This window comes from Chelon labrosus (assembly GCF_963514085.1).
Source record: "Chelon labrosus genome assembly, chromosome: 5".
Lineage (NCBI taxonomy): Eukaryota > Metazoa > Chordata > Actinopteri > Mugiliformes > Mugilidae > Chelon > Chelon labrosus.
In genome coordinates, this window is record NC_140341.1 from 21,999,877 (window position 1) to 22,011,229 (window position 11,353).

The following is an 11,353-nucleotide window of genomic DNA, read 5'->3' on the forward strand; positions in this document are numbered from 1 at the left end:
AGCAGACGTATTATTTACCCCGGTTGTTACGTGATTCATCCATCCTAACAATTTTAATCTTCTGTTTTGATTTTTGATATTTTTTTTTATTTTTTTCTGCTGAGATTTGCAGAGCAGAAGTGACAGGAGGCACATTCTTTCCATCACGGCTGTCTGTAATAACACAGTTCTTAGTCTGGGGAAGGTTTCCTCACGGGACTCACCCGCCATATTGAGCTTGAGCATAAGTTTTAACTGTGACCACAAAATGAAAACTTTCCTTCTATCAAGATCTGATGCTTCACATGTTTATCGTGTAAAACTACGACTGATGAAACTACCAGCAGCTGGCTAAAGTCTAATAACGTGCATTTTTTTTACGTATCGAGACAAATGCGGATTCTTGTCTGACTTCGCAGGGCGGGTCTTGCTGTTTCCTGCCAGTAAAACCCAAAAAATAGTAAATCGGTGGAGGCTTGCAGACTGAACGGGAAGCTGCCACCGACGCACAGAGAAACACTCCACGGATCCTATGGTTTTCAAAATAAAAGTAGTTTTTTTTTCTCAACAGTTTAAGTGAGACAACATTATCTCTGTTTTGCCCTCTAAATGACTGATCACCTGTCCACTGTGTCCAAGCACCTCCTCCCAAAACCTGTTGCTGCTTCATCGCAAATAAAGAAATTGGGACGTATAGTTGTTGAGACTGTTGGGACTGTTAACAGGGTTTGATCAACTCACATTTGCTTAAAAACAGTTAAAAGGGATCTCAGTTGGTGTTCTTATATGTGTGTTCGAGCTGTTACAGCATTATGATGACTATGGTTTTGTTGGTAAGCGTATGTGGCAATAAGGAAGCATACACAAGGCCGGGGCCACAGCTAAATGGAGTTCAGCCAGCATTGACTGATTTACAGTGTACATTGTTGTTGTTTACAGGAACATGTCATGGAAATTTAAGGAACCATTTACAGATGTGCTAATTATTGAGACAGCTAAATAGAGCTCAGCCATCATTAATCGTATTATTATTATTCACAAGTACGTTATACTGTACTCTGACATGTATTTGTGAAAAGGCCTGTAGACAGAATCAAAATCTACTTACAAGACAATCAGAATTGCTTATCAGACATTTACCATTCAACCAGCTTTTGCAATTTAAACAGCTTTGTCCAAATAACACATTTTTAAATATATTATCTGATTTGATATAAATGTTTAGCTCTATTCATACTTTATTTGAGCATTTTTAAGAAGTTTTTAGGCTTTTTAACTTTTTACTTGACTGTTTATTTTTCAGCAGAATCCTTTTACTTTGAAAGTCAAACGCGGAAGGGCCTTCTTCCGTGTAGTCTGGTTGGTGGACAGAGCGACAGAGGCGAGGCCCGTCTTCGCCATTCTGTACGCTGGAAGAAAACCAATAGGCTACAGGCTAACGTTACATCCTCAGACTGTACAACATCTGGACATCTGCAGCGGGGGTCAAAATAACACACGTCTGGTCCGAGGGAGAGCGGAGAGATGCTCGCCATCAGTGAAATGACAAACGGGTAAGTGAGACATTTAAAAAGTGGTGCTTCCTTAAAAGACACTTTTTTTTTTTTTTTTTCCCTGAAAAGTTGGGAAGTTGACAGTTTGTCGGTGGAGGAAAAGGACAGCCCCCGCCAGACTCTGCTCTTCGTATTAATATAGTCGTGGTAAACCTGATAAACCATATAAACCTAATATTTTCTTCTTTTTTTATTCAAAGAGAAATAGTCATTTTCGCGGACAGTTAAAATGCATTAGCTAACAGTTAATTAGCTTCAGTCTCAGGTTGGTCACATTAGCTGCTAGTTAGCGCCCCCTACCGTTGTATTGACGTAAGCGTTTAGCTGGCCTGCTAACTGTCCAGAGTTAAATATACAATATATTATGTATATAAGTAAGGTATATACTAAAGTTAAACATGCCGAACTATAAGTAAATTAAAATGACAGATTTTGTGTATTGAGCCTGGTCTAAAAAGCCTCTGTTTGTTGAGAATACAATTATAGTTTTATGTTTCATTTGTCATATTAACAGTATGATCTGCTGATGGGAAAATGTATTACTGTTTCTAACAACTGCAACAAACTGCACTGCTGTAGTGTAAATATCAAATAAATATGAGTTGTTATAGCAAGATCATATACACATTACTCAGGTACACAATGGAAAATTAATGCATCGAATGTAACAGTCCTGCACTGAATCTTAGCTTCATGAAGGTTATGCTGTTCAGCATTTGTTTGAAATAACCGATAGAGCTGTTGATTCAACTGTGTTTTGTTTTTTTATGCTGTGGCTTGTAGTACTGTTGAATTGTATTGTGACACATGCATGTTCCTATTATTTTGCTCCATTTTAGTCAGTGCCCAAGGCTAAATAATCATTAGTGTACCTAATGAGCTGGCAAGTCAGTGTAAATCTGACATCTAGCCAAGTAAAGAGGACACACTGTTGTTGTCTTGTGCTCGCACCTTTAAATTTTGCATTTCAGACAAATAAAACTATTTAAACCTTTTGGCTAAATAAGAGAGAGGGGGTCATATTTATTACAGTTGAAAGCTTTTTGTTTCTTCTCTGTCAAGTTCAAGTTTCTTTGAGGTTTGGGTTTCTACTTTACGTGCAGAATATTTCCAAAAGTGTGTGATAGTCAGAGTCAGTCTACGCCCACACGTTAGACAGAAGTGACAGACACAGTTTAGCTTCTTTTTTTTAATAAAAAGAGTGGAGATGTTCCTCTTTTCTACAGCTCAGTTTCCTCCCTTCCCTGGAATGTCCACATTAAGTCACTGGACAGTACTTACTGCTTTTCTAACCACTTCCTGACCATCCAGTCCCAGAGGACTGCTATTCAGAGCACATTTTCTTCCACCAGTGTAAATGCTACTATGTTAATTATGGCCTGCTTTCAGTATGACTTTTGTAGAGCAAACTGGACAGTAAAAGCTGTAATTCGGCGAGTTTTTTAAACTTATTTTCAAAGCCAGAGGATTTTTACATTCCCGGTGCATTACATCTTTATCTGATCCCTCGCCGTGTTGATACAACTAGAGCTTAGAAGAATGTCTGAGTCTCCAGTGTGGACTTGTCCTTGTTTGGAAGCGGTGAACTCACGTAACGTGGGGTTTAACTGTGTGTGTGGTGTGAAGAAGTGTGACTCAGAAAGCTGCTACACTGAATGACTGTCTTCTACAATGTCGGACAAAGAGTGCCTTAAGTTATAATAGTTATAATAAACTGATCCACCCTTACACTTTAACTCTTTAACCGTTTACACGCTGTGTGTTGCCTCACAGTAAAAACCTACTACTCTTTTCACATGCATTTAATGTGAAGCAGATTTGGTATGAATAGAGCATGCTCACACTAAAACCAGCTAAAAGCTATGACCATGACAGCTAGACTTTTTGAGTTTCCTTTAAGACGTTTGGATATACCACAACCTGGATGGCTGAGAATCTTCACAGGCATCATAACATATTGCTATGCCAAAACCGTGAAACATGTTTTCATGTATATTGTTGTGTTCTCGTTAATGTGATCTCTGGAAATATTTTTCAAATTAGGCACAAATGTTCACTTGGACTCAAGGATATATTTGATGGTTAGATTTGGGTGCTCAAAGGATAAGGACATAAGTCTGGTCACCTGTTCTTCTGGTGGGCCACCACATTGGTTTAGTTGGTTTTGTTTGATTCTGCTTGAGGTGATTGTTGTTTGCACCGTGATGAAAGTCTCCATCAGTCCTTTGTGCTCCTCTGTATTATACTTTTTACACTTATACCTTTTTTTCATTAATTCAAAGTCTTCTTTACTTGTAAAAATTTGGACAGACATGGATTTAAACTGCACCTTGACTAGATATCTGACATCTGGGGACTCCTATTCTATGTCTAGTCCTGATTTCCTGTATCACTGTAGCTAGGTTAGACAAAAAATAGCCATGCAGTGTTCCACTCCCATAGAAAATGTAACACCAGCATGCACCTATCTCCCTCACCTCATGCAACACCAGTCGTGACGACCCCATTGATTGATCACTTCCTGTTTTTCATTCAAGTCACTCTCTCTGGGTTGAGACCGCACTAATAGTACAAAAATTAGGCCTAATTGTACCAGCACTCCCAAATCACATTTACTCTCTGACTACGTGAAATAGTCAGAAATCTGTGATTAATGCTGCTTATTTTTGTGTTGTTATATTCTATCCAATATAGTAATAATACACAATACCTTCACTTTCAGTTTGTACTAAAGCAGTAACACTACATGAAAGTCTCAATTTCAGTAGGTTAATGTTAAGACAGAAAGATCTGTCTGGGAGATCTAGCCCTTAAATCACGGCAATAGTTTTTTCTCCACATTTTCCACCATTTTGATAGAGGTAGATTTTGCATATCATACAGCTGTGTTCCAGTTTTGCTGTTTTTTTAGTTTGTTTTGGTGAAGGTCAGCCTGGCATTTATGTTATTGTGGGTTTGCATCTCGTGCTGAATCCTCTGGGTTTCTGGTCATGATCACTGACAACAAAATACTGTATATACACCTGCATCCTGGAGCGCATCCTTGACTTGCAGCGGAATCATGAAGAGGTATTTCACAAATGATTTTCCGCTCATCCACAAGACGTCAGCTTCTCTGTTTCTGTTTTGATTATGGCGAACCAATTGCTTTTGCTATCTCTCTGATTTTGAAGTTTCTTTATTATTTTCCCCCCTTTGCATAGTCACTTCTTCATTACTCATGCTGGTAGACGACTCCAGCTCAGCCTACTCTAAACATTTAGTAGCTAAATGTCCCCTTACTTTTAAATCCTTCCATGGACTATAGCATGTGTGTGTGTTTATAAGACCACTGAATGATGATCGCCTGACTGATACAAAAGGAAGTATCGAGCAACAGATGTGCAATAGTCCTCCAGCACTTACAGAAGTTCCTCATTGATGTCTATATAAAGTATTGATGTACATGCTATTTTATTTTTACTTCAGGACTTGTCTGTGATTTTTTCTCCCAGATAAGTGAACACAATAATATATCATATGTTATTATAGTTAGTTATAGATGCATGTCAGCATACCTAGCATTTGTAAGAACAGAAAACACACATTTTTAAAAGGATATGAACAAAACACTGACTGTCGACTCCTTCTGTCTGAGTCTAGATCAATGTGTATCAGTATTTTAGTAAAATACACACTCGATTCTTTCTCTATGCAGACATTTGGCACTCTTTTTGTCTGTGGTAATCATAGTGACAGTCGTACATTTGGCCGTACATCTTTCTGAACGGAAGCTGGAGAGAAACACTCAGCATGGCTAGTCTGTGAGAATTACTTTATTATTCATTCAGTGTGGTCATCAACGGCTTCCTGCACCTCGTCGCGCCTCCTTCTTCCCCTTTTAGCCCTCCGAAACTCCCCCGACCTCCTCACACCCTAGCTCCATCCTAAAAAAACAGCCTAAGCCACACACACGACCAGAAGTGTGCCTGCTGGTTTTGTGCCTCCTCTTATCTTTCCTACACACAAAGTACTGGCACATAGGCACAAGTGGCCACAAGCTTTCACACCCTCACACACATACACACCACAGCAAACAGGAAGTGATGTGGCCATGCGGACTAAGATAACAACAGTAGGAGTGTTTGCAGTGACAGCAAAAGGGACTTTTGCAACAACTGAAATATCCTCTCTACAGTTTGTCACAGCATTGGTAAGAGAAGTTTGTTTTATTGCTATTCTGTTGACTATGCTATGACTGCAGGATCATCCGGTCTGGCTCTGTTATTTTCTTTATATCTGATGTACAAACCATGTATGATGTTTTTTGCAGAACTGTGCATTTGAAATCTTGCACTTTGGCTTAGCATTTAGACTGCTGTTAATACTTCCTGTTATTCGTGAGAATGATGGCAGGATTGCATTTTTTATTTTATTTAACGCTAAATAGTTCCCGTGCAAAGACTCAATTGATTTAAACCAGGGATTCCAGCAAGTGAACTGTAATGAGATAATTAAATAGGAAAAGAAGATTAATGAATAAATACTGCTCAGTTTATTTGTCACAGTTTTAGAAGAGCTAAATATGTTGGTGATTTCAGGTGTCTATCAATCATATAACATAATAATATGATATTTTCAGTGTTGTACATTTGTTTTCAGTCAACATCGGACTTTGTGAACCAGCTGTAATACCTGCAATGTCCACTCAGTGGCGGTGCAGTCATGGCAGCGTGTGCATGGTGCTTGTGTCTGCTGAGTTTCAGCCAGGTGGGAGTGTGTGTGTGTGATAATGATGAGTCAGTGTGAGTGTTTATAACAAGGCAACTTTGTCAGCATATTTATATCACCTCAAAACTTTGTCAATGTGCAACTTTATTCCCAAACACATTAATCGCTATTCCACAGTGTGCATGACTTTAGTCTGACGTGCTTTTACTTTAGTTTTGCTTACTTCTGTTAACTTTTCGATGTAGATTGTGATTGCATTCCGATTTTCTATTCATGAATTTGGTGAATACTTTCACAAATTGTCTGAAATACAAAATAGCACGTCGAGAGGAGAAAAAAAAGCTAAAGTTCTGTGATTCATCATGAATGTTATGGCATAGACAGCCTGTGACCCTGCTGCAGCTGCTCCTAGATGTGAATCTGGGACTGAAGTTCAACATTGCTGGTGTGTGTGTGTGTGTACGTGTTTGCCGAACCTGTGTGGAATGCTGAACAGGTCAAGGCAAGCTGCTGAGAATGACTCTTAATGGTTGCAAACTGTGCACAGGTACAGGGCATGTGTCTGTCTGTGCATATTAAAGAAAGCACTGATGTGTATGGCCACTGATGCAATGAGACACGCAGCACAAATGCAATTAGCGCCGTGAAAGCTAATTTTGAAATAATGCTTTGTTTTTTGCCCCAGAGCCAGCCACAATGTTTACCGGCCGATATTTCTTCAACCTGAAATAATTCTGATTATAGAGAGTCCAACTTAACTGTTTACATGGATGCCAAACAATTGATATAAATTGAGACATTCACCAAATCATCAATCAGAACTGAAAGTGGTTCAGGGTTCAGTGTTTTTATTTGTCAGATGCTTATTCTGTACAGAATAAGGGACAGCAGCAGTGAAATTATATTGCAACATCCCCAATTGTGCAAATAGCAGGTAATGTTAAGTGAAATAAAATAGAACTGGAGATAAGGTTTCTATATTACAGAGTTGCATATCCAGCAGCGTAATTCTGATAAGGAACTGAATAAATATATTGTGGAGGAAAACGTGTATTACTGTGCAGAGTCTACAGAGTCTCAGTAACAGACGTCAGTGTGAAGTGCATGGAAACTCCTAGTTGTGATGTGTGGGAGTGTTCATGGTATGTATGTCCTGGGGGAAGAAACTCCCTTTCAGCCTCTCAGTTCTGCCTCTGATGGGGCAGAGCTGCTCCCTGGAGGGGTAGCCACATGAACAGTTTTTAGCTTGGGTGATGAGTGTCCTTGATAATTGGCTGACCCTGGTCCTGCGGCGTCTAGTTAAATGCCCTGCAGGTTGGGCAGTGCAGATCCTATGATGTACTCTGCACAGCGAATGACTCTGCTTGGAAATATAACAAAAGTAGAAAAAAAAAAAAAATTCCCCCAACCTTATTGGTATCTCTAAAATGATTGAATAGTTAAAGATGACCAAGACCGACACCCACGCTGCAGACACTGATTCCTGCTTTGTTCATCTTTTCAAATACTTGTTCGAACACACAGAAAATTGCATTTATGTTTTATGTCATTAAAACACAAGCTTTGTTTACATATGTTTCATCTTGGGCTGCTTGTTGACCTGAATTGTTTGCTTTCCCGTCACCTAACCAATCCTGTTCCTGCTTCGATGACTGTGTTTTTAATTAAGCACGTCTGAGAGGCAACTTTCAGCTACATCTGAAAATGCGCATCTGTCGGGTTTTGTGTCTGTGGAAGAGAAGCGCTTGTTCCCACATAACAGTGCAATGAATTATTCATGGGTTGGCATTTCACTGTTTCTCAATAGTTGCTTGTTTCGGTTGGGAATGTTATTTTTCGTTTACAATAGAGGAGCCTAAGATCAGTGTGTCATTGCAGATTGTAGTCCCACTTACGGCACTTTTTGTTACCTCTTTGCTGAAGGGTTTTAAACATCTGGCTGGAATGAGAGCACTGTCCTGCTGAGTGACTTGGACTAGTTAATACTTACTATTACCTTTTGTTTTTTTCGTCCTGCATTGGTGCAAGTCTTTGGCAAATAGCGACAGGGAGGGAAAAGTCATAAAGGGCAATGACTCTCTTCTTCTCTCTCTTTACCTCTGATGTGTTCACCCTCTACCTGCTGCAGGAGGGGGGAGGAGGAGCAATAAGTTGCTGATAGGTGTGCAGGCTGTGAGGCCACACCTCTATATCTGTCCTTGTCCAAGGGTTTGAGTCCTAGAGTTGTGTATGGGACAGAGAACAAGAGCAAAACAAGACTAAACCTTTTTATTTGGATCAGACGCACGCACACTTTCTTTGGAGTATTCTTATTACTGTGGATTGAGTGTCCTCATCAGAAAAGAGGTCGAAAGGAAGGAAGGAAGGAAAGGAGGGAGGGCGAGAGAGAGAGAGAGAGAGAGGCAAAGGGAGATGAACTCTTTGAGGCTGAAAGAGTTGTCAAACTCAGACTTGTACCGACGACGACAGGAGAGACCAGACAGCTATGGAAGTCTGGCAAGAGATAGCCTCAGGTGAGTCTACCTAGAGAAGATTCAAATTGTGTCAGACATTTTGATGAGAATGCACTTAAGAAATTTAGTTTCAGCTGTATGATGGCTGCTACGTGCCTTGTATGTTGTGACCGACATCTGACGGAGATTCTCAGTTTGACTGTGTCTCCTTTTTTAACTTGATATATGCAGCACAAGAAAACATTTAGCCCCTTTTGCTTTGGTCTTCTATTGCTGCCCACATAAATAGTTTCAAATGTCGCTGTGGTTAAACATTATGGTCTAACGAGGAAGCGTGTACGAATTAAGACATTATTAGTAACTATTATACGCTAGCGAAACTTTGGGTTACTTTGTTAGTATATGTCCCGGTTCATAGGTTGTCTTATAAACAACCTGTTTGACTGTATAAAAGTATTTCTTCATTTCTAAGTTAATTTCAATTTTTTCCATTTTTTCCAGCAATAGTCTAGCAATAGTTTTTTGTTGTTAAGGCTTAATCTCGGGCTATGTGACCATAGTCGTATGGCCTTTTGGATGGGCTTACTCGTCATTAGCGGTTTATCAGCTTTGTTATCATCCCCTGGAGCTGATTAACATTATTTTGCATGATGTTGAAGCTTTCGAGAGTTGCTAGTGAAACATACCACCCTCAAGTAATTTTGTAGAGTAATCACAAGGATTGATGAGTTTAAATATGGTGGAGTATTTGATCAGTAAATACTACAGCTGATGGTTGAACTCCTGAGTCATGTGAGCAGAAGCAATAGACGTGTACATCATGTGCAGACTTTTGCAATACTGATTTCACAATACGATAACATCAGTCAGAATATTTCTTTTGCCAAGAAAAATCACTCCCACTGCATCTCTCTCTCTTTCTCCCTCTCTCTCTCTCCCTCTCTCTCTTTCTCTCTCTCTCTCTCTCTGATCCTGAGGTGGTTAGAGGAATGCAGTAATGTGAGGAATGTGGATAGGAAGAGGGAGCTCTTTCTTTTAAGGTGTCCCCAGTCAAGCCACAAACACACGTAGCCTCTCTGCTTCTTATACCATCTAAGTAGTATAACTTGTACACCTGGCAGTCTGACACGGTGACCTGTGCTACTGGCTGTTATCCTGAGCACAGTATTTGCTCATAAGACATGATCTGTGCTGAGTGAGGAAGACTTTTACATTTACTGTCACAAAATTTCTCGTTGTAAAAACACAGCATCACTGAAATATTTCATTCACATCCAGGGAGTAATTGATACAATATGTTAATAATGTTGCATTTAACCTTGGTTCAGTTCGTGTTCACAAGCATCTTGAGACCAAGCAATCAAGGCAAAGCTTTGACATGGCCACAACAATACACACTTGCAAACAATACAATACAATACGTTAATTTGATGGAGGATCTAGGCTATGTGTAGAAAACAGTGTTTTAATGTATATTCCAAAAAGGTCCCACTGCTGCCTCCAGAGACATCCAAAGGAGAAGATGAGATTTTAAGGTGTACAACGACCAATTGACCTGACAGTTTGTCTTTCAATGATGCACCACATAAACTGTTTGGTTATGGAAATAGAAGCTTTTAAACAGCTCCAGGGAGAAATAGCAAACATACTGCAACCACCCTTTGTCTCAGCTTAGTTGCTTTATACAGGAACTGTGAAGCTGTGTTCACACCAGCCCTGGTGGGGACCAACAAAGTAGTTGTGAAAGCGTTAATTAGACTAAATTAATCTATGGACAGAATACAAAGATGGATGAACCTTCTCTGATGTCACCTATAACCTTGCCGTAGCACCATTAGAAGCTCAGTGTGCTCAAGCTGCCGCCATCCTAAAAATCCAAAAATGGCCAAAGAGGTGGAGCGTCACTGGCGCTAAGGCGTGCTGGTGACGTAGACAGCTAGAGCCAGCTGGATGGCATTCACCTGTCACTCAGAGCAGCATGTGCCACTTCAGCGGGGACAACTTGTAGCAGGCTGTAAATATGTTTATTTTTTCTGTTAAGTTGGACGTTTTAACAATGAGATCCGTGGGGATTGACTTGCTTTTATAAGTGGCCCTTTATGTCCATTATGAACTTATGCATTGTTTTCACTACTAAGTCCTGAATAGATGGAGGTGAATAGAGGGGAAACTATGACTATGAGAGAGGTACAAAACAGTAACATGATTAAGATCCGCAAACTGAGCATAAAAGAAAACCCCAGTGGTGGTGAGAAGTTTTACTGTGCTTTAGACAAGAATGTGCTTGTTGCAAAACAAGAATCCTTTTCTGTTCATGGGGAACATTTTCAGATTTTAACGGCATGATGACAATCAAAAGAAAATTCTTTGCCAGTAAAGTTTCCCTATCAATGCATCTGCTCCAGAGACGGCACATTAAAATAACAGAAAATTCCTTCTGTTGCCAATTCTGTCCAGCTGTCACATGCACTAGGACATAGAAATGTTATTCATATTTTTGCACTAATAAAATGCTAACTAGTCTGTGCTTACCATGAAAACAACTGTCATATAAAATCAGAACAGAACTAATAGGACTAAGATATGGATCTGATTTCATCCAAACCTTTAATAAACAGTAGAATAAGGTATGAATAATAATGTAAATCATCATTTAAT

General features: G+C 39.6%; 1 protein-coding gene across 3 annotated transcripts in view; it reads left to right on the top strand.

Annotated features, from left to right (window-relative positions):
- Window positions 1–1,339: 1,339 nt before the first annotated feature.
- LOC311488511 (LIM and senescent cell antigen-like-containing domain protein 1) overlaps window positions 1,340–11,353 on the top strand; it is a 30,712-nt gene continuing 20,698 nt past the window's right edge. Inside the window, exon 1 of one of the 3 annotated variants that reach the window (XM_084545260.1) lies at window positions 1,340–1,532. In XM_084545260.1, coding sequence (XP_084401386.1) covers window positions 1,504–1,532 — 29 coding nt within the window. In that variant the 5' untranslated portion in view covers window positions 1,340–1,503. Of the gene's footprint in view, window positions 1,533–5,325; window positions 5,725–8,028; window positions 8,756–11,353 lie in introns of those variants that run through there. The other 2 variants (XM_084545261.1, XM_084545259.1) reach the window with 2 other exon arrangements.